The sequence below is a fragment of the Xenopus laevis genome, chromosome 2L (genome assembly GCF_017654675.1).
Source record: "Xenopus laevis strain J_2021 chromosome 2L, Xenopus_laevis_v10.1, whole genome shotgun sequence".
Taxonomy (NCBI): domain Eukaryota; kingdom Metazoa; phylum Chordata; class Amphibia; order Anura; family Pipidae; genus Xenopus; species Xenopus laevis.
The window spans coordinates 157,893,652-157,917,652 of record NC_054373.1 but is presented as its reverse complement, the minus strand read 5'-3'; the positions used below and the strand labels follow the sequence as shown (position 1 = coordinate 157,917,652).

At 41.9% G+C, this 24,001-nt stretch overlaps 2 protein-coding genes across 2 annotated transcripts; both read right to left on the bottom strand.

Annotated features, from left to right (window-relative positions):
• Positions 1–339: 339 nt before the first annotated feature.
• kcnrg.L (potassium channel regulator L homeolog) lies at positions 340–4,228 on the bottom strand. The gene is made up of 2 exons (XM_018247607.2): positions 3,439–4,228; positions 340–2,026 (listed from the first exon to the last, which is right to left on the bottom strand). The coding sequence occupies exons 1-2, from the start codon at positions 4,017–4,019 to the stop codon at positions 1,774–1,776; spliced, it is 834 nt and encodes a 277-aa protein (XP_018103096.1). The 5' UTR covers positions 4,020–4,228; the 3' UTR covers positions 340–1,773.
• A 121-nt stretch (positions 4,229–4,349) lies between these two features.
• Positions 4,350–13,217, bottom strand: trim13.L (tripartite motif containing 13 L homeolog). The gene is made up of 2 exons (XM_018247606.2): positions 12,904–13,217; positions 4,350–8,272 (listed from the first exon to the last, which is right to left on the bottom strand). The coding sequence occupies exons 1-2, from the start codon at positions 12,904–12,906 to the stop codon at positions 7,040–7,042; spliced, it is 1,236 nt and encodes a 411-aa protein (XP_018103095.1). The 5' UTR covers positions 12,907–13,217; the 3' UTR covers positions 4,350–7,039.
• Between the last annotated feature and the right edge of the window lie 10,784 nt (positions 13,218–24,001).

The following is a 24,001-nucleotide window of genomic DNA, read 5'->3' as shown; positions in this document are numbered from 1 at the left end:
CACGTCCAATGGGAGCAGAAACCCTCAATTTTTTGATTGAAACTTACAGAAGCTGCTGCATTTCTCACCCTAGGCTTATACTCGAGTCAATAAGCTTTCCCAGTTTTTGGAGGTAAAATTAGGTACCTTGACTTATACTCGGGACAGCTTTTACTCGAGTACATACGGTTATCACCCCGAACTTCCTTCCCGTCGGCTAGAATCTCAATCGCCAGCGGGATGACACTCGGAGCGCTTCGTTTTCCAAAGTTGCCTCACGAGGAAACTTCTGGTGACTTTGGAAAATTAAGCAATCAGAGTGCCATCCCACCGGCTAGAATCTAAAGGTGGTTCAGGGAGATTAGTCGCCCGCAGAAGAGGCAATATCTCCACACGTGTCTCTGCCCTAAACTATCATCTGTTCATTATAAAAAAAATTACAATGTAGTAGTTTACATATCTCAGTATTACAACTAGTTAGTGCTCCCCCCTCTTTAAGTAGAGGCATCCAAGGGGTTATTCTATGGGTGATTAGCCCATCCCTTGGCCTGACCATCATATGATACAGAAGTAGTACACTGAAGTACAGGGAGCTTTGTTTTAGATGAGGTGGTATTTTCCAAACTAGGGAAAGCTAATATTGTTGTCAACTGCCAAAACTATGTACCATTTACCAGGTTAGTGCTCTATATAAAGGTAAAGTGTTTTATTTACTGGGGGGAGGGGGTTCTTATTGCTTTATTAAACTGCAAAGTAAAGGATTTAGAAGGGGAACAGTACGTGATCCTATATAGATATAAAAAGTGTTTTATGCTCCAAATTTCTGTGTGACTGTTTTTATCTTTTCCTGATAATTACAAGAGAGAAGCTGTCATATAATCTTTGTATAGTGGATTTCATAGTAATGTCTGATTAGTACTGTTAACCCAAAGGATCATCTTGTGAACATTGAAATAAACCTGGAATTTACTTTTATTATAAATGTTTGCTGTTCTGATACAGGCATGGGATCTTTTATCTGAAAACCCATTATCCAGAAAGCTCTGAATTGTTCTCTCCCATAGAGTCCATTTTATCCAAATTAATTTTTTTTAAATGATTTCCTTTTTCTCTGTAATAATAAAACAGTATCTTGTACTTGATCCAAACGAAGATAAAATGAATCCTTACTGGAGGTACATACTAACTCGTTGGTATCACTGGGGAGAGTCACAGTTTATCTATAACACTAATTATTGAATATGATTGCAGCATAAAACAAAACCAATTCAAGCAGGAGATTCTTTACATTGAAAATAAACCCCTATAATTAGTTGAATATGGGGGTTCATTATATTGCAGGCACATACAAGTAGATACAACACACACAAATGTAGAAATTGTGCTTTGTTTACATGAGCTGAATTACTAGCCACAAAAATTACATTTTGTGCTTCCTATTTGCCCCATATGTGTAATTGCAGCTTTAATTGTGACTGTAGGAGTAAAGATGCAAGTGCAAGATTTTAATGTCCCAGATTTCAGTAAACTGCCAGTATTGCAGTAGAAAGACTTTCCCAGTTTGTCCGTTCTACTGATCATCCTGAGAGACACACACACACAAAAGGTAACATTTTTATAGGTGTGAAATGCATTGGCACTCTAAGAGTTAAACAATGAAATTCACTTGTATAACAATTTAGGGGGAGGGGGTATAATAGTAGGTGAGTTTTGATTTCCCTGTTTACACCCTCTGATAAATCTGCCCCTATATGTGTGAAATGTTTGTTTTCCTTGTCATAGGCCGTCCTGCCTTCATCTCTTTTTATTTGACTTTGCTTGTTTCACTTGGACAGTTTCATCATTTTCTTGTCTGGAATTCTCATGAATAGTGAGGACCTCTGGTTTCTTTTTCCTCTCAAACGTGTAGCATTCTACCTTTTCTTCAGTTGACACAGACCTGGTGCTTATCAAACAGAAGCCTTCTTTTAGTAAAATATCAAGCAGGAGTCCCAGCACATTGGTTCCATTTATCAGTTTCCTTTGATCAGGCTTTATAGACACATACCTAGAAATAAAGATGTTATCAGCCTTCTAAACCAACCTGTTTACCGGCTGTTCAAAGAGATTACATTATTTCATTTAGACTATGTATTCATTTGATAATGCCCATGAAAAGCATTGGGACTGTGGGATAGCAGGTATAGTAGGGAGAGATGGTGCCTATAGTAACAGTGGATAATAGTCTCTGGGAAGGGAGTGTGACTGTGGGATAGCAGGTATAGTAGGGAGAGATGGTGCCTATAGTAACAGTGGATAATAGTCTCTGGGAAGGGAGTGTGACTGTGGGATAGCAGGTATAGTAGGGAGAGATGGTGCCTATAGTAACAGTGGGATAATAGTCTCTGGGAAGGGAGTGTGACTGTGGGATAGCAGGTATAGTAGGGAGAGATGGTGCCTATAGAAACAGTGGGATAATAGTCTCTGGGAAGGGACTGTGGCTGTGGGATAGCAGGTATAGTAGGGAGAGATGGTGTCTATAGTAACAGTGGGATAATAGTCTCTGGGAAGGGAGTGTGACTGTGGGATAGCAGGTATAGTAGGGAGAGATGGTGTCTATAGTAACAGAGGGATAATAGTCTCTGGGAAGGGAGTGTGACTGTGGGATGGGATAGCAGGTATAGTAGGGAGAGATGGTGCCTATAGAAACAGTGGGATAATAGTCTCTGGGAAGGGAGTGTGACTGTGAGATAGCAGGTATAGTAGGGAGAGATGGTGCCTATAGTAACAGTGGATAATAGTCTCTGGGAAGGGAGTGTGACTGTAGGATAGCAGGTATAGTAGGGAGAGATGGTGTCTATAGTAACAGTGGATAATAGTCTCTGGGAAGGGAGTGTGACTGTGGGATAGCAGGTATAGTAGGGAGAGATGGTGCCTATAGTAACAGTGGGATAATAGTCTCTGGGAAGGGAGTGTGACTGTGGGATAGTAGGGAGAGATGGTGCCTATAGTAGCAGTGGAATAACAAGTATCTGGGAAGGGACTGTGGGATAGCAGGTATAGTAGGGAGAGATGGTGCCTATAGTAGCAGTGGGATAATAGGATTTTAGTGTATAGTAGGGGGAGATGGTAGCTAATATGAATGAGTAAGGGAAAAAGCCTAGTCTTGTTGAAAAACAGACCTTAGGTGTCTAGTTTATCACTTCATAATTTTTTTTTATTACAACTTGAACCTGATAGCAATTTTTGTTTTGTTTTACTGTTCCAGAAAGAGTCCATTGCAACTTTTTGCCTCAATTTCCCTAAATTGCAGCAAAATTCTGCTAAACTGTTTGAGTACAACCCATGGTCCTACAAGCCAATGATCAATAATAATAAGCAGCCCTAAATAATGGGGCCCTGCAGAAACACCCCAAGGTTAGAATAAGGTAATGAATGGAGAAAGTACAGAGATATAGTTCCCCTTACAGGTGCATTTACCTGGCTCCAACATGTTCCCCATTGGTGTAGTCTGTCCCACACTGAAACACAACATCATGATGTGAGGGTCTTTGCAATGGAACAGGAGCGAGGGGTTTCTGTGCAGAGAAGGGGAAGCTCCATCCCTGGCTTCCCATTGGTTGATCAGCAAACATTAATATGCGGTCAGCCATCATTTCAATGGTGCTGCTGCTGGAGCAGAAGAGGCGGAAGAAGGCGTGTGTTTCTTGCAGAAGGAAGCGCACCTCCAGGATCTCAATCCTCGGCCGATATAAAGCGTCCTGGCTCAGCAGATCGGCCAGGCTAAAGAGCTGGTAAAACTCTGCCTCCCGCTGTAGCCTCTCATATTCAGAGAAGTCAGAAGGCAGAGACAGCTGCGATGTCCTCACATAGTCCAGTATGTAACTGAACAAACTGCCATCTCTGTCTATGAAAAAGTGCCCATTTAAAAACCTAATTTCCCGGTCGCTGTTATCCAACATGCGCGCCAGTCTGGAGTCAGGAAAGCGACGTAGAGTTGCTGGCAAAGTGCTGAATTTCATGCCTCCTACATTCACATTAACCAGCTCTTGGTTACTCATTTTAACTGCCTAAAATTCAGTGAGACTTGTTCTCACTGGCACAAACATAAGATTAAACAGCCGGGGCATTAGAGAGTTTGTTGCCTAGCAACAGCACCCAAACACAATGTGCCTGACTTGTACTTGTGATTTGCCGTTGCTTGGGGACCGCCTCCATTCCCTGTGTCTAATGAACTGTTTCCCCTATAACAACACACACACAACAAATCCACATTCCAACACAAATGCACTTCTGTTTGCTGTCAGGCACCACACCCCCTAACATCAACAATATTATACTTACATTTGTAACTTAATAATATGGGTACATTTATGTTCATTGCACTAAAGGAGGGGTCACAGTACTTTATTTATTGGCACCAAGTTATCAGTACATAGAAATACACACTAGAAGGAACACAGAATATCACTCAAGAGAACGGCAACCATTTGCACATTGCTGGCTTTTATCAAACAACCCTCGCCCCCCCGCAGCAAGTGGCAACATAAGGAAATGACCCCGTCAGCGGGAAGCCCACCTTCTGCTGCTCATATCAGGCTGGATCATAGTAGGCGCCTATGCTTAATGCATGAAATGGCTGCTGCAACTGAAAAATAGGATTAAACTGCACTGTGCTAGATAGCAGATAATAATCCATTGGTTCTCTGTGCCAGAGTTGGGTCAAGCCAGCCAGGCTCACTAGTCAACCCTCTGGCCATCTTGTCCCTCCCCTGTGCAAACGAGACAGAGCACACGTGGTGGTGGTTGGATGAGGGATCTGGACTTGGGGTAGTCAGACAGAAGAAATATATGCACTGTGTCTTGGGCACTTGTCTCTTCTACCTACCCCTAGTTCTGGCACTGTTCTCTACTATATCTCTGCTACCTCCAGGCTGGGGCTAATTCCAAGGTTCACCTGTATCAATTAGGGATGCACCGAATCCACTATTTTGGATTCGGCAGAATCCTTTTAAAAAAATTCAGCCGAATACTGAACTGAATCCTAATTTGCATATGCAAATTAAGGGTGGGAAGGGGAAAACATTTTTTACTTCCTTGATTTGTGACAAAATGTCACGTGATTCCCCTCCCCACCCCTAATTTGCATATGCAAATTAGGATTTGCATTCAGTTCGGCTGGCCCGAAGGATTAGACCGAATTTGAATCCTGCACAAAAAGTCCGAATCCCGAACCAAATCCTCGATTCAGTGCATCCCTAGTATCAATGTATGCTCATGTGTAATTCATCAGCATGGGCATATTGGCATTGCTACAAAAACCTGTGACTTGCCCAATTTTGAGTCCTATTTTTTCCACAATGTGTTCTATGGAGAGTGATACAGAAATTCCATTTTAGTTTTCTAATGAATATGTCATCTAAAGGCTGGTGTAGCAGTGTGAATTGTTTGAGCTCTCGTAAGGTGGCCATTCATGTAGAGATCCACTCCATTAGCAATTTCGCCAAACAATAAGCCCGATATGCCAGCTGATCTCTTCCTGATATGCCCACATTGAGGTGGGTGATATCGGGCTCTTCCGATCTTGGGCCTTAGACTAGAAAGCTGAAATGCTAAGGAGTGCAAAATCACACACTTTTATACACAAAAAGGCAAAACTATATGGAGCTTTGCACATTTATTGCACTTTGTCCTTCATTAGTAAACAAGGCCCTGTGTTACTTTTAGAGGGTTGTAGTGATTGTATATGTGGAAGTATAGCTCCTTTTAGGGCTTTTATACATTGGCATTTCTTCCTGCGTTCCCCTGTGGTTAGTCGGTGGAAAACACGAGAGATTAACCACTGGGGGACCCAGGAACAAATGCCCATGTGTTACAGTTTAGGAAAAAAAGATACAAATGTTTTGTTCTTCAATCACAACCTTGATTTTAAATAAACTGTATTTTTCTACTCTTTATTTTATGGTTAGATCTCATAGACCCAGTATCGCAAACCTCTTTTGACATTAGAAGGGAGTAAGCGTGGTGACAAATCGACCAGTTAGCAAATGACCTGATTCCTCTGAATGAAGTTTGGAATTGCCTGGACAAGGGAACAAATCAATGGAGATTAACATCATACTGTGAGTGCAGCTACTCGTGTTCCTTTGGCACAGCGCACCTCCCTCATGTGCAAATGCGGCTCATCCGCTGCCAAGAGTTTCGGCCAAAGCAACTCAGAATCACTAGCCAAGAAGCCCCACAAACAGTGACGGTGGCCTCATTTGGTGAAAAACAAGACGACTTTAGGACTGAATCCAAAAGAACGAATCCAGATTTAGGAACAAATCCAATACACATATAATTTCTCCTTTCACCATTTACTTTTTAGGTAGACATCCCCCAGTAACTGACAAAACAACTGCATTTTCACTTAGATGTTGTACAACACTTGCCTAATGAATATTTTAGAAAGGTACAAACTTGTGCGGAATCGGACGGTACATAAAAATCATATCGATTGTGCCATGTTTCACGACTACACTATTTTATGCATAGTCTCCAAGTAATATCCAAGTGCATAGAAGGAAATATGTTCTACTGCTCCAGCAGTTAGGGATGCACCAAATCATGGATTGGTTTTGGCTCAATTCCATACTTTTTCGTTAGGATTAAAATCTGAATTCAAGGCTGTATCTGACCTCCTGTTCAAACTCAATCCAAACCCTTAAAATCATGCAACTTTCGACCGCATGATAATTCATGTGCGCCGCCATTATTTTCATGTGCTCTGCCGCCCCTTCCAATTTTGATAATTTACATATGCAAAAGTGAGTCCTGCAATTTAGTTTTCATTCAGTCAAATCCCTTGTGAAAGATCTGGTATTTGGTCAATCTAAAAAACTGAATTTGGTGCATCTCTAACTCGAAGCATCCGTGTATCAGCTAGTGTTTGGAAGCATACAGGAGTCACCATTCCAGGACACCATCCATGGATACATGTTTTACTGTTCCAGTGCATGAAAAAACATGTTCCCACATATTAAATTTTTTAGCACATTAAACAGGTGCATCGGCTGCACTGACAAAATGATCCATAAATTTATAATTTATATTTACACACAAATTCTGCCACATTCTCCAGAAACACGGAGACATATTTCTGGCACCTTTGTTTTACAAATAATGATTCTTCAGTAAGCTGCTCCCAGAATGGGGCGGCCAGGTTGGCTGCTTTTGCTGTCATGGCTGAAACGTATGAAGTTATCACCTCCAGGTCTATACTGAAGGCTGGAAGGCTGTCAATAATATTATATGCCCAGAGGACGGTGATTAGCACAAGAATAAGACAGACAACTATGGGAATTGGCTTAAAACTACCCGCGGTTTTGGCATTTGTTGTCTCTTTTTTGCTCATTATGTCTTGAGGTAGGGATAGTTTATCCAATTCCCACAGTTTAATGCTGTCCCACATGCTTGTGTCAAACTCCTTCATGGCTGGATTGACATTGACATCTTGCCAAGTCGTCAGAGGGGCTTCCTTGATAAACGTCATCTTATCCCTAAATTCCTGCATCTGCTGTAGGAACATACAGGGATCTGATATATCCTTAAGGTTTTCAACAATACTACAAGCCTTTCGCTGCTCGCTGAGAACTGTATGGAGCTTGTTTATCTCCATGTCGTAGGCCTGCATCACACCAAGCTTCATGGTCTCAAAATCAGAGAGGATTTCATTTTTCTTCTGTTCCAGCAGATGCTGCAGCTTTTCAAAGTAGGCCTTGACTTTGTCTGACTCCTTGGCAAGTGAATGAAGAGCCTTTCTTTTGTTAGACTCTAAGGCGTCCAGTTGGGAGTGAACCTCTTTACTATTCCACTCTTCAACACCCTGAAATAAGGTCTCCAAAGAGCTCTTCTCTTGAATGTAAGCATCACCAACAGAGGAAAATAAATGCTTCTTGTGTTCTCCATTGGTGGCACAGGTCCCACAAATCAGCTTTAAGTCGGTGGAGCAAAAAATATTAAGAGGCTGATCACTGTGCACCTTACAGACAGGCATCTTTGGCGAAACCTTAATTTTGTTATATTTTTCGACAATTCCTTTGAGCAAATAGTTAACCTGAAGGCCATTTACGCCCATCGTCGGGGTTTCTTTACGGCACGTGGGGCATTTGAAAGAGGAAGGTCTCCACTGCATAGTCCGAGAGTTCTCTTCCAGGACACCATCCAAACATTTCTTGCAGAAGTTGTGTGAGCAAGGCAAGACTCTGGGATCATCAAAAAGGCTACAGCAGATTGGGCATGTTAGATCTTCCTCCAGCACCTCCATCACATCCTGAAAGAAATAAAGAAAGTTTGGTTTCATGGTAAAATACTGAATGTGACCGGAGAACTGAAACCCCTGTACTAGGGCAAGTCTACCTATTGTATGTGTGTGTGTTCTAATTTGCTTTCCGTTAATTACTTCATCAATTAAGAAATCCCAGCCGTGTGTTGGTCCTATTACTGATTGTTTTGGTTCATTTGGGGGACCCCGTATATAAATTATGATTGTACATTTCAACAAAGTAAAATCTTTCTCTTTGACCATTAATGTCATACAGTAAGTATGTTACCTGGTTTATCCAGCACCTACAAATAAACTATTTCTTGGCAACAAATGTCCTACTTTATGAGGTATGTGTTTTTTTACAGTCCACGAGTGACACTTGACCACTGTTTATGTTTCTGTGATCGGCTGGTCATACACATAGACATCCGCTTCTTTGGCAAGATCGATAGACGAGTGGATCTTGCCCACCTTTGTGCCGGGCCAAATCAGGGTGATTGGATCGCTTTGCCTCTAGGCCAGCTACTGAATCATAACAGAGGCCTATGTAGCCCTGTCAGAAGAGGACTGCACCAATGCGATCCTCGCCCAGTGGGATTTTCAAACCTGCCCGATAGATATTAGGCCAGAATTTTGGCCAGATATCAATCAGGGAGGCAGATGGGAAGATAAGCTGCCAACATGGTCTGAAGGGGCTGATTTTTTAAAGGAGAATTCAACCCTAAAGTTCCCTACCCTACATAGACCCCTGTCCCTCCTCCCCCCCAGTCCAGTGTTATCCCGTCAAATGCCCCTAGCGTTTTACTTACCCCTCAGTGCAGGTTTCAGGCATCGGAGTTAATGGGCGCCGTCTTCTTCTCTTCGGAATGAGACTGGCGTGTCAGCGCATGCGCAGTTAGAACAATTTTCTGCTTCACAACAACTGTGCATGCTCCAAAACTCACGAAAATTGCCGAATCGCTGGTCTCATTCAGAAGATTACTGAAATGGCTGAAGATGGCGCCCGTGAACACCGATGCCTGAATCTGCACTGAGGGATAAGTAAAACGTTAGGGGCAAAAACCACTGAATCGGACACAGCTTATCGGTTATGTAAACTAGAGATGCACCGAATCCAGGATTCCGCCCTTTTGCAGCAAGATTAGGTCGAATCCAAGTGCCTGGCTGAACCAAATCCAAAAAATCATGTGACTTTTCGTCACACAAACAAGGAAGTCAAAAAAGTTTCCAGATAAAAGATCCCACCCCTGTATTTACAATTGTAACTGGTATCAGTTCATTATTCAGAGCAGGACATGTTACATTTCATGGGGTTGGAGAACTGCTGCTCATGTTGTGGATCAATTTACAGCTAATTCTGTTGAGAATAATGTCCTGCAGTACATGCTGCAACATACAGGCCATCAATCCACGCAGGAGAAAAAGCAGTTTAGCAAAATCTGCATCACAGGTACCGTGTCTAGATAAGGATGCTGGGAAGAAAGTTCAGTGGCATCATGGGAACAACTGGCAGATGGAAGAGGAACATTCAGCTGGTTTATGGTTGTGTATGAGAATTGTGTTTCGCATGTATTCAGCAGCTCTCCAGTTTGCAATTTCAGCAATCTGGTTGCTAGGATCCAAATTACCCTAGCAACCATGCACTGATTTCAGTAAGAGACCGGAATATGAATAAGAGAGGCCTGAATAGAACGATCAGTAATAAAAAGTAGCAATAACAATACATTAGTTGACTTGCAGAGCATTTGTTTTTAGATGGTGTCAGTGACCCCCGTTTAAAAGCTGGAAAGAGTCAGAAGAAGACAAATAATTAAAAAACTAAGGATGCACTGAATCCACTATTTTGGATTCGGCCGAACTCCTGAATCCTTCGCAAAAGTTTCGGCCGAATACCGAACCAAACCCTAATTTGCATATTCAAATTAGGGGTGGGAAGGGGAAAACATTTTTTACTTCCTTGTTTTGTGACAAATTTGGATTCGGTTCAGCCGGGTAAGATTTGGTCGAATCCTGGATTCGGCGCATCCCTATAAAAATGAAATAATGAAGACCAATTAAAAAGTTGCTTATAATTAGCCATTATATAACATACTAACTTAAAGGTGAACCTCCCCTTTAATATATTTCCCATAATTAAAAAATAATTACTGGCAAGTGACAGTGACACCTATTGGCAATAAGTGGTGATTACACCTTTTAGTATGTTATAGAAATGCCAATTATAAGCAACTTTTCAATTGGTTTTCATTATTTATTTTACATAGTTTTTGAATTATTTGTCTTTTTCGTTTGAATTTTTGCCGCTTTCGAACGGGCGTCGCTGACCCCTCCTAAAAAGCAAATGCTCAGTAAATCTATAAATGTATTGTTATTGCTACTTTTTATTACTCATCTTTCTATTCAGGCCTCTCCTATTCATATTCCGATCTCTTATTCAAGAACAAGACTGTGCACATGCTCAGTGTGGTCTGGGCTGCTTAGGGATCGTCATAAATGATCAAAACAGCACAAGTCAAATAATATCTGCCATAGAAGCCGATTCAACAAGACTGATTAATAATCAGAATATACAGACTACACTCGGCCTGTGTTGTCATGTAATCTAATGTGGATTTTATAGTTTTGGTATTGTTTAATACAAACTTTCTCCAACTCTGCAGAACCAGTGTCTGCAGCAAAATAATCCTCCAAATAGAATCCCAGTTTATCTGTTTAAATCCGGCTCCATGATCTTTGTCCCAGCAAGTGGAGTTGGAAACAGTAAAGGGGATGTAAAGGCAAAAATAAAATTCAGTAAAATCCAGTAGAAAATCATGTAAACATTAAATAAACCCAATAGGCTGGTTTTGCTTCCAATAAAGATTAATTATATCTTAGTTGGGATCAAGTACAAGATACTGTTTTATTTTACATTTAAAAATATTAGATTATTTGGATAAAATGGAGTCTGTGGGAGATGGCCTTCCCATAATTCTGAGATTTTTGGATAAAGGTTTCCGGATAAAGGATACCTGTACACCCAACGCCTCATACTCTTGTGCCCAAATATGAACTAGAGCCACAAAATGTTTCATACGGGTATAAATTGTCCTACCCATATAATATCCTGCCAGATGCAAAGTATATCTGATGGCTTTGTTACTAAGGTGCATGCTGTGCATATGGGGTGCATGCTGTGCATATGGGGTGCATGCTGTGTATAAGGGGTGCACGCTGTGTATATGGGGTGCACGCTGTGTATATGGGGTGCATGCGATGCATCTGGAGTGCATGTTGTGTTTCTGGGTGCATGCTGTGCATCTGGGGTGCATGCTGTGTATATGGGGTGCATGCTGTGTATATGGGGTGCATGCTGTGCATCTGGACCCCAGGACTACAAAGGGAATATATAGCCTGAAACTGCCCAAGCATTCCCTTGCCTTCCATGTGTGACATAAAGTAACTGGCCCCAGTGACCATACAGTATAGGAAATGTCTAGATGACATGAAAAAACGCTGGCCAGCACTATTACATTGAGTGATAAATTATTAACCCACATAATTAGTGCTCAGCGATATGACTGACGCAAGCAAAGCATGGATCAATAAGTAGCACACAACAAGCCTGTGTTCATTACACTAATGCAACATACATTATGTTCTGCTGGGGACAATGATTGGCAGCCTGCAGCTGGAATCAAAGGAGTGGCTTTGCCAGAACATCCCAGAAATCAAAACTGAGACTGTCTGTGCCAACCACACATTCCTGGTGCCTCCCTGGTTATTATGAGTCACATGTTTGTAAAGGTGAGTGTTTGCATCGAGGACAAAACCATGACTGTGAGAACTGCCGTGTATCCGATACAGACCCCCTGCTCTTCCCCCAAATGACACTGGGATCCTGGGAGATGTAGTTCAACAACATATGGGAGTTGCAGGTTTTTCTGCAGGGTTCATTTTTTTTAAAAGAGGTTTGCCCGCCTTTGAGTTAACTTTTAATATGATATAGAGAGTGATATTCTGAGACAATTTCCAATTGGTTTTCTTTTTTTTTTTATTTGTGGTGTTTGAGTTATTTAGCTTTTAATTCAGCACCTCTCCAGTCTGCAATTTCATCAATTTGGTTGCTAGGGTCCAGATTACCCTAGCAACCATGCACTGATTTGAATAAGAGACTGGAATATGAATAGGAGAGGCCCGAACAGAAAGATCAGTAATAAAAAGCAGCAATAACAATACATTTGTAGCCTTACTGAGCATTTGTTTTTGGATGGGGTCAGTGACCCCCATTTGAAAACTGAAAATAGAAGAAAATGGCAAATAATTAAAAACTATATAAATAAAATAATGAAGACCAAACTAATTGGCTATTCTTTAACATACTAAGCGTTAACTTAAAGTTCAACCGCCCCTTTAAAAACAAAGGACCAATTGCAACCAAGCAGCTTTCATAGTGTAACTGAGGCCACTTTACCGGTTGCTATGGGTTACCGCCACAATGCAGTCGGTGGCCATGTTGGTAAAGGAGCCCGATGTCACGGCGGATACAACAGAAGCAAAAATACAATTATTGATTGTGAATAAAAGTCCTGAATGTCACGCCAGTGGTTACTAATGGGTGTGGGCGGGAGAGCACTGCCAGGCCTGGAGCTTCTTACCATTCCGCTGCCACTCTCAGTCTCTCAGGACTGTGCCAATGTCACTGGTCTCCAGGGGACACGTATCCCAGTGCCAGGCCCAACTCCGTGTACTACTGCCCAGCAGCTCTCGCCTCCAACCTGGCACTGACTCAACATGACGGAGCCGGGAGCATCCTATGTCTCTATGAACCTTGCGCACTCAACTCCTGCCTCTCGCACCCGGATCTCATGGTCTCCTCCCCAAGCCCCTCCCACAGCTGCTTCAAGTAGTGCCAGCCCAAGTCTGCCCATCCCACACGTGATGTACCCACGGCTCTGTGTCCTTTCTGTCATGTGTTACTCGCACTTGCTCTGGGCTTACAGCACTCAGACCTGCCGCCATTTTCCTACGAGGGCGCCCTAGTACTGTTCATGTGTCCCTACTACTCTAGCACACCACTAAACTAGCCATGTCACTTGTTGTTTAAACCTTTCCCTGGCAGGACATTAACCATAAAATTAGTCTTTTAACCCTTTCCCAGACAGAAAAGCCATGTGACTTGCCTATGCCTTCCCTGAGTGATCACTGCCTCAATATTTACCTTTTTACCCCCATTCCTGACAGAACCTCTGCCATATAACTTGCCTCTTAATTCTTTATTTATGCATGAACTGTAATATATACTTACCTCCCAATATTTGAAAATTGGAAAGAGGGTCAAAAAAATTCTACCACAAATAGGGTTGCCACCTTTTCTGGAAAAAAATACCAGGCTTCATATAAATTTTACTTTTTTCGCTATTAATAACATTGGGATCAGCCATCATTTTTACCGGCCAGGTGGCAACCCTAACCACAAACAGCACAGTGAAATGTGTTTGACCACGCCCATTTTATGGCCAACCCCCCTAAATTCCTTGTCCATTTTTACAAAATTGGGCAGGTTATGGAAAGTCTGAACACATTTAGGGGTCATGATTTAAATTTTATAAGAATATTGCTAATGAAGGTGAATTGCCCTTTAAAGGAGAACTAAAGCTTAACTAAATAAAGTAGAAATGTTGTACATTATGTTTTGGGCTTCTGTATCAGCACAAAGCAACCACAGCCCTTTAGCAGTATAGATCTGTGTCTCCAAAGATGCCCCAGTAGCTCCCCATCTTCTTTTCTGCTGATTCACTGCACATGCTCTGTGCTGCTGTCACTTACTGAGCTTAGGGACCCACTCACAATATACAGTACACATAGAATATAGATGTCACAATATAAGGCTGATTAGTAATTAATACAGATGATTACTAAATGACAGCACAGAAACCAGGGCAACTAGCATCAGAATTTAATAATCAGCCCTGTAGCACCAGTTTATATTACAGACCAACCTCATTTTCTGCTTGATAATTTGAGACGACCCCTAAGCTTAGCTTCTCAACAGCTGCTCAGAGCCCACAGAGCACGTGAGTGTCACAGACACTTTCCAAGATGGTGACCCCCCTGTGACAAGTTTGAAGTCCTGGATCATTGCTGCTATTGACAAGCTGAAACTTTAGGCTGGTGCAATAAGTTCAATATATAAAATATGAAATTTTTAGCCACATTCATTGTTAGGGTTTAGTTGTCCTTTAAGCTGTTAGGGTGGTGGCACACCTGAATATTAGGGGGGAGATTAGTCGCCCATCGACAAATTTCCTCTTCTTTCGGCAACTAATCTCCCCGAAATGCCTTCCTGCCGGCAAGAATGTGAATTGCCAGTGGGGTGGCATACTGATCGTTTCGGTTTTCCGAAGTCGCCCGAAAATTCCTCGAGAGGCAACTTCAGGCGACTTCAGAAAATGAAGCGATCCGAATGCCATCCCACCAGCGATTCATATTCTTACCGGCAGGAAGGCATTTCGGGGAGATTAGATGCATAGGATTCGGTTTGGCTGGGCAGAAGGATTCACCGAATCCTACTGAAAAAGGCTGAATCCTGGCCGAATCCCAAACTTAATCCTGGATTTGGTGCATCCCTAAATTGAATAACATTGTGCTATTTAAAGGGATTCTGTTATCAGTTTTATAGTGTAGTTTTTATTTCTAAATTACACTGTTTAAACTGCAAAAAATTGGTGTCAGGGAGCTGCTATCTGGTTACCTTCCCATTGTTCAGATGTTAGGCTGCTTAGGGGGAAAGAGAGGGGCTGATTTCACTCAAATATGCAGTACAGCAGTAAAGAGTGACTGAAGTTTAGCAGAGCACAAGTCACATGACTGGGGGCAGCTGGGAAACTGACAATATGTCTAGCCCCATGTCAGATTTCAAAATTGAATATAAAAAAAATCTGTTCTTCTGAAAAACTGCTGAAGCAGCACTATTAACTGATGCGTTTTGGAAAAAAACATGTTTTCCCATGACAGTATCCCTTTAACCATTTGCCTGATTGATCAACATCCCATAGACTTGTCTAGTCATCCTTTTTAAGAATTATCTATCTTTTGCTGATCTTTGTCCAAACAGGCAGATATTTATCTGATCAGTTTAGCAGATTTGGCCCCTCACAACTTTATACAACAGCATGGGAAACATTTCTATTCTAATGAGAAACTGCTAGCCTTATTGTACTACATCTGTCTATATTCAAATATTTTCAATGTAAGGTTCCCATACTTGTCTGCCCCCTCCCAGAACATTAGATGGAGGGCCAGACCTGAAGGCCAATTAGGGTGTTGGGGAGAATGCATTTTATTACTGTCCTGAAAATTTGGACAAAAAAGGGGAGGTAAGTCTGAATAAATCCTGCCTTAGGAATTGGACTGTTTTGGGCATTCAGGTCTGCAGTTAAAATAAAGGTTATCAGGACAAGAATATTTTCTTAAAGGGGTGGTTCACCTTTAAATTTTAATTAAATTTAAACTTTTAGTTAATGGCCCATTCTAAGCAACTTTGGATTCTTCATAGCTTTCAAACAGGGGTCACTGACCCCATCTAAAAAGAAATGCTTTATATATTTATCGTTATTGCTACTTTTAATTACTCATCTTTCTATTCAGTCCCTCTCCTATTCATATTCCAGTCTCTTATTCAAATCAGTGCGTGGTTGCTAGGGGAATTTGAACCCTAGCAACTCAGACTGCTGAAACTGCATACTGGATAGATGCTGAATAAAAAGCTAAATATCTCAGAAACCACAAATAATAAAAAATGAAAACAAAAATGCAAATTGTCTCAGAATATCACTCTCTATCTATATCATACTAAAAGTTAATTTGAAGGTGAACAACCCCTTTAAGTCATTGAGGAATTCTGTAACTATAACGACATTGGTTGTATTGGTTTATGTATGCATATAAATAAAACCTTTTCTTGAATAATATATTTTTCTGATAATATGAGCCACTGGATAATCCCATACTGAAACACTACCAATTTCTGCCCCTCTAACTCATATGAGGCACTGTACTCACAAACAAACCAAGCACACGTATACATGCTAGATTACATCAGCCAATGAATGGACAGATGCATGGTTTTTACTCCCACCACTCCCACCCTTGTTACAGTGAGACCCTGAATCAGAGTTACCAGGTTGGCGGTTTTCCAGTCAAATTGGGCTACTAATTTAAAGCCCAGACCGGCCTTTGGCTGGTTTGTGCTCTAGAAACCAGCCAAAGTTTTGTCTTGCCCTAATGTAACGAGCCTGCGTCTCCAAATGCATGTTGGGTAATGTAGTCTTTGTTTAACAGTTTGCCAACTGCCAAGTTTAATGTGAGACTATAATACCCAGCATGCAATGGGATAGACTTGGGGTGCATGCTGTGTATATGGGGTACATGCTGTGTGTGGAAAACCGCCAACCTAGTAACTCTAATTCAGAGTCTAACTGTAACAAAAAATAATGAAGACCAAACGAATTGGCTATTCTTTAACACACTAAGAGTTAACTTAAAGTTCAACCGCCCCCTTTAAAAACAAAGAACCAATTGCAATGTGACGAGCCTGCGTCTCCCAATGCATGTTGGGTAATGTAGTCTTTGTTTAACAGTTTGCCAACTGCCAAGTTTAATGTGAGACTATAATACCCAGCATGCAATGGGACAGACTTGTGTAGAAGTCAGGAGTTACCAGATTTTGGGCTTTGTATCCCAGTCTCCCGTCCCATTCTCGCATTTTGCAGTGACTTTCCTCAATTTCAAACAATTTTGGGTCAAAAATCTTCTGGCCACCAAAATGTCTAGAGGGTGATCTGTTTCGCCAATATTTATTGAAATCATATATGTTTTAGGCCTTATGGGCCCCAATACTTCCTGTGCCCCCCTCTGTAGTTACACCCCAGGTTAGGGGCAAATCTGTCCCATTTGAAAAAGGCGTATTTTTACAAATATTTATTTATTTTTAGACTTTTTTTCATTGCACTTATTGTGCTATGTTTGGGCTACTATTGAAGTGCCTCTTGGCTAGTTTTGGGCTGGTTTTGAAAATTAGACCTGGCAACTCTGCCCTGAATTATTTCCTGTCAGGTGGTCAATGAGTGACACATAGGACATCAAATTTTTACTGCTATGTATTTCCAAATTTTGGAGACGTCCACTTAGAGTAATGAAGTGCAAGGAGATCTTTCGGTGCATAAAATGTGGTTGTGGCTTATGAGGGTCCCGGTGATGTCCATGTACATGCACATAATGTGCTGTACAGAGTTGCCACATGTCTGTGACGGGAAAGTCAGGCAGAGAGCGGGCGGTGACATCACCAGGGCAGGTCCATGATATCATAAGATCGGGTCAGACAGTGACATCATGGGTTATGCTGTGGATGGTTGATCACCGCGCCAACCCAGTCCTGCCCAGTTTTCCTAATTTGGAAAACCAGGCAGTTTTGACCCGGGTGGCCTTTCTGAACACCCTAGCGATGTGTAACTCTCGAGTAACCTGTTGGCAAGTTGACAGCTCTGATTTCCACATACTTACCCCATGTACAGTACAGTATTATTTGGTGAGAACAGAGATCTCTTAGTTGCTATTAGCTGCCACAATGACAGTTAGATCTCGTGATTCTTCACATGGCAGAGCGTCATTTTCCTACTTCTGTAAAGAGAAACCACAAGAAAGCTTTCACTTCCTTATACAGTAGAACCCCCATTTTAGGGTTTTCAGGGGACCAGAAAAAAATGGTGTAAAATCAAGGTAAATGTAAAATAAGGGAATCATGCATTATGCAATAATTATTGATGGAACCTCAAAAAACTGTGTAAAATGAGAGAAAACTCTCCCTCTCTCAGGGTGTATAAAATTAAGGTTTCACTGTATTTAACTTCCATTAGATATTTAAAAAATTTGATCCATCTCTACCGGGGGTGCAGCTAGGCACATTCTGCATCCAGGCCTGGTTGCAGCTAGCTACGCCACTGTGGGGAGCTTGTAAAGCTATTTGCATAAATTAATATATTTGCTTTATATAATAAACTATAACCTGTGGCACAGTGGGTTAAATCTTGCCAATTCATCCCTTTATAGGAGCAGTATACCCCATTGCAATGAGTGCAATACATAGGGCTTGTCCTGAACATACTTTTGTCTATTGCTTTAATCACACAAGTCTGTTTTTTTTTTTATTTCTTCTAAACAGCTGGATGGAAGCTACACCATGTTTGCTCTTTGCCAGGTCACAATAAAGGGGGAAGGGAGGGGGTTCTATACTGGTAATCTAATTATCCCATTCTCCGTTTGCCATGTTTAGCTCAATAAATCTATTGTCTATTGATTAAAGGGGTTGTTCACCTTTAAATAAACTTTAGTGTGAAGTAGAAAGTGATATTCTGAGACAATTTGCAATTGGTTTTCATTTTTTATTATTTGTGGTTTTTGAGTTATTCAGCTTTTTATTCAGCAGCTCTTCAGTTTGCAATTTCAGCCATCTGGTTGCTAGGGTCCAAATTACCATAGCAACCATGTATTGATTTGCATAAGAGACTGAACTATGAATGGTAGAGAGCCTGAATAGAAAGATGAGTAGTAAAAAGTAGCAATAATAATACATATGTAGCTTTATAGAGCATGTATTTTTAGATGGGGTCAGTGACCCCCATTTAAAAACTGGAAAGAATCAGAACAAGGCAATTCATTTAAAAACTAAAAAAAAAAAATAATAAAAGCCAATTGAAAATTTCTGACAGAAAAAAGTATGTTTAGGCAGTAGGCACAAAGAAGGTTTAGCATAAGCCCTGTTCATTCCACTAATGTTGAACTGTGCCTTAAAGGAAAACTATACCCCCAAAATGAACACTTAAGCAACAGATAGTTCATATCATATTAAGTGGCATATTAAAGAATCTTACCAAACTTGTATATATATTTAAGTAAATATTGCCCTTTTACATCTCTTGCCTTGAGCCACCATTTTGTGATGGTCTCTGTGCTGTCTCAGAGATCACCTGACCAGAAATACTACAGCTCTAACTGTAACAGGAAGAAGTGTTGAAGCAAAAGACACAACTCTGTCTGTTAATTGGCTCATGTGACCTAACATGTATGGTTTGTTGGTATGTTTGTGAGTACAGTGAATCCTACAATCCCAGGGGGCGGCCCTTATTTTTTAAAATGGCAATTTTCTATTTATGATTACCCAATGGCACATACTACTAGAAAAGTATATTATTATGAAAATTGTTTATTTACATGAAGCAGGGTTTTACATATGAGCTGTTTTATGCAATATCTTTTTATAGAGACCTACATTGTTTAGGGGGTATAGTTTTCCTTTAAAGGAAAACTAAACCCTAAAAATGCTATATTTTATACACCAGCCTAAAGTTTCAGCTTCTCAATAGCAGCAATGATCCAGGAATTCAAAGTGTCTGTGACACTCACATGCTCAGTGAGCTCTGAGCAGCTGTTGAGAAGCTAAGCTTAGGGGTCATCACAAATTATCAAGCAGAAAATGAGGCTGGCCTGTAATATAAGCTACAGGGCTGATTATTAAATTCTGATATAGTAATTATCTATATTAATTACTAATCAGCCTTATATTGTAATATTTCTATTCTATGAGTACTGTATATTGTGAGTGGGTCCCTAAGCTCAGTAAAGGTCCCCATAGACGCAAAGATTTCTCTTGCTGAATGACCGATTTTAACGAAGTCCGAACAATCCTTCGAAATGATCGTGCGGTTAGTGGGATTCGAACGACCGTACATCTTACGATTTTTCGGCCGACATCTGTCAGAAAATTGACCGGCCAGGTTAAAAAATCTTTATCGGTCCCAGTGTAATCAGCCAGTCAACTGTGTAACAATTAGAAAGCCTAGTATGGGGAAGAGGAAAAGGGAGGTTGATTAAGTGACTACACAGATTTCCCAGATTGTGTGAAGAAGATGGGAGTGTGAACTCAGACCAGCCTTTTTAGTGGTTAGCAGGGAGTAGATTAGGGCTAGGCCTAGACAGAAGGGGTTGTTTATCTCTATACTTGAAATGTGCAAAGAGTTGCAATCACTGTGTTTTTTCACCACACTGCAGTGCTTTTTCCCAAAATCCCAGCATTGTTACATGGTTGGTTATTTTTGGTTGGTTATGCTTAGTCCTCTTGATTATAAAAGGTCTGAAACTGTTTTAAAGGAGAACTAAAGCTTAACTAGAGAAGTATGGCAGAAATGTTGTACGTTATGTACCAACCCAGGGCAACCCCAGCCTTTAAGGCTGTGCCTCCATAGATGCCCCAGTAGCTCCCCATCTTCTTTTCTGCTGATTCACCGCACATGCTCTGTATTGCTGTCACTTACTGAGCTTAGGGACCGATACACAATATACTAGTGAACAGGCAAACCTAATTTCTGCTTGATGATTTCCCAACAACTGCCCAGATCACACTGAGCATTAACCCGTTCCCTAATTGTAATATAATATATGTGGGGGTTATACACTGGCTCCACCACTTAATTGGATGTCCAAGAAGCCCACACTACATCACTTAAACAGGACATTATTGTATTAGAGAGGGTACAGAGAAGGGCAACTAAGCTGGTAAAAGGTATTGAGAATCTTAGCTATGAGGAAAGACTGGCCAAATTGGGGATGTTCACGCTGGAGAAGAGGCGCTTAAGGGGTGATATGATGACTATGTACAGGGCCGCCATCAGGGGGTCACAGGGGGTACAAGTGTACCGGGCCCGGGCCTGAAGGGGGGCCCGGCAGTGCTGCACTTTTCAAAAGAGCCGGGCCCCCCTTTAAGGAGAGTAATAATCTCGGGCCCCAGAGCGTTCCTGTCTGGCTGTCCCCAATGGCGCGCACTACCTCCCTCTGTGATATACCCCACTCCTTCCCGCTCTACATCCATCTACATCTATTACCTATGCCTCCGCGCCGCCTACCACCCATTGGCTTCACCACCCGCCGTCCCCTTTACCAAAGCCGGCAGTCTAGCCCCTTCCGTCCTTAGATATTTAAAAAAAAAAACTATCTGGCGCGCTTCGCTGTCTGCGCATGCGCATGCGCGCCGGCGCAGCAGCAAGGGAGCGGGCCCACATCCATGCACGCTGACAAGGGCCAGCAGCAAGGGAGCGCGTGGGGCAGGCACTGCAGCAAGGGGGGACCTGGACAGCATTCCCAGTGGGCCCCAAGCCCCCCAGTCCTACCCGGGTGGGAACAGTCCACACTCGGTCTGAGAAACGAGGGAAGGAAGAGCTTGGGTGCAGTGGGTGGGGCCTGGAAATGGTGGCAAATGGAAAAGAAAAAGGGAATCAATCCTGGGTTGGGAATTTATATTTGTTTGTTTCCCACACAGTCCCAGTATGTGCAGCTGGTACCCGCTGATACAGACAGGCAGAGAGGGAACTGCAGACAAGAGACTGTGGCAGAGCGAGATGGAAACACACTATTTGTGGGTTCCAGGTGGGGCTTGCCAGAGAGTAGGTGGGGTTTTGACAAATTTCGCTGGGGCTTATCAGGGGTGTGGCCAGGGGAGTGGGCGGGATCTGGGGTGGGGCTTGGGGCAAGGGTGGGGCTTGGGGGCCCCGAAAAATTTTTTGTACGGGGCCCAGTGATTTCTAATGGCGGCCCTGACTATGTATAAATATATAAGGGGATCATATAATAATCTCTCTAATGCTTTATTTACCAGTAGGTCTTTCCAGCTGACACGAGGTCACCCATTCCGATTAGAAGAAAAGAGGTTCCACCTAAATATTCGGAAGGGGTTTGTTACAGTGAGAGCTGTGAAGATGTGGAATTCTCTCCCTGAATCAGTTGTACAGGCTGATACATTAGATAGCTTTAAGGGGTTGTATGGCTTTTTAGCAAGTGAGGGAATACAGGGTTATGGGAGATAGGCAACTGCTCTTTTTCATAGAGAAGAAGCAAGATATCCGTCTGAGATAAGGAATGGCCCATTACACATCACAAGGCAGTGAAGTCAAGATTCTTCCATTAGAGTATATGTTATGTTTGGCTTTCATACACCAGGCTTTTCGGTGACACACCATATGGTTTGGTGCTACCTTGTGAAAGTATGAGGAACTTGCCTGCCCTTCTGTTTCACGGCTATGAGCGACGTTAAATAAACTGAGACAACAGGTTGATAGTATTTGGATTTTATCTCACTGGGTCTCTTGCACCATCAGTATGCACCCCCACCCTGACACAAGAATCCTTTTGTCTAAATATTGCTTATTCATGTTTTTGGATTGCATTGCGCTGAATGGAAAGTTGGACAAAGAAAGGCAGCAAACCTGCCAAGTTTTATTCAAAAGCAGTTCTCTTATAACTTATTGTGGAAATCTGGATGTCATATAAAACAGCCCTTAACACTTGTGCTCCCAAAGTAGGACTGGGGAAAAGGGCGGTTGAAGTGAAGATGTCCAGCTGAATAGTAAATGTCCCAACATCAACTAGGGGTGTAATTAAAGGTCTATGGGCCATGGTGCATCTTTATTAACCCCAAACTCTTATGTACCCTGTGACCCTTTATGGACTATATCTCCTTCTCCTATTTGGAAAACAGCCGATACCGAACTCCCGAAGCAGCGAAAAGACACAAAGCCACGAAAATAGCCGAAGCCAAACTCCCAAATCAGCGATAAAGTCCAGAAGCCACGAAAACAGCCAAAACCGAACTCCCAAATCTGCGAAAAGTCCCAAAGCCACAGAAACAGCCGAAGCCGAAAAGACGCGAAGCCACGAAAGCCAAAGTCCCGAAGCGGCGAAAAGACCCAAAGTCATGAAAGGAGGCGAAGTTGAAGTCCTGAAGCCATGAGTTCAATTCTACTCCACACCAATTTGTGTTTTTTTTTTGTTTTTTTTAATCCCCTGGCCACCAATGTATTATTTTAATATTCTATAGGCCCCTGCCACCAATGTTTTTTCAAAAAATATTTTTTGGAGCTCCAATTTTTTTAACTTGTAAGGGGAGCCCTTGCATCAATGTTTTTTTAAAAAATATTCTTTGGGGCCCCAATTTGTTTTACTTGTAAGGGGGGCCCTGGCACCAATGCTTTTTAAAAAAAACTTTTATGGGGCACCAATGTTTTTTTTTTTTAACTTATAAGTGGGCCCTGACCATCAATAGCTTTTTATAACTTGTGTGTGTGGGAGGGTTACTTTTTTAGCTCTGATGTCTGAGTGGTCTTTTAACTGTGATGTGGAGTGGGCGGGATCTGGGGTGGGGCTTGGGTGGGGCTTGGCCGCCAGGGTGGGCGGGGCCCATAGGGCCCCGAATATTTTGTTATACGAGGCTCCGTGATTTCTAATGGCGGCACTGGGTACTGGCACTGGCCTCGGGAACAAACCTAGTAATTTACAGGTGGGGGGCTCGTGCTAAAATGTTGGCACTTGCCAGTGAATTGGGCTTTCCTTGTCCTTTAAAAAGTACTGCAGGGATATATTTTTGGTATTTCCTTGGGTTAGAATTTCACTATCCAGTAAAAATTGCTTGAAAGAAGAAACAGGCAGGGCAGGCCTGACAAACTCTATTTCTCTCTGGCATTTATAAATCTCTTTGGAGCAGGCCTTGTTTATTATCATAATGGTTTTCATTCGATGGGTGTGTGGGGAGCCATGAGTCATATCTGAGCTCAGTAGTACAACAACTGTGCTGCAAATGGTATTTCATTTATGTAGAGATTGTTTGGGATCCAATAGAAGCTTTGGTGGGATATTTTTTCTTTATTTTGT

Excerpts from the sequence above, each read along its gene's own strand:
- kcnrg.L (XM_018247607.2), bottom strand. The coding sequence starts at position 4,019 with ATGAGTAACCAAGAGCTGGTTAATGTGAATGTAGGAGGCATGAAATTC. Across the intron at positions 2,027-3,438 it reads GGGGAACATGTTGGAGCCAG|GTATGTGTCTATAAAGCCTG; the intron begins GTAAATGCACCT and ends CTTTATTTCTAG.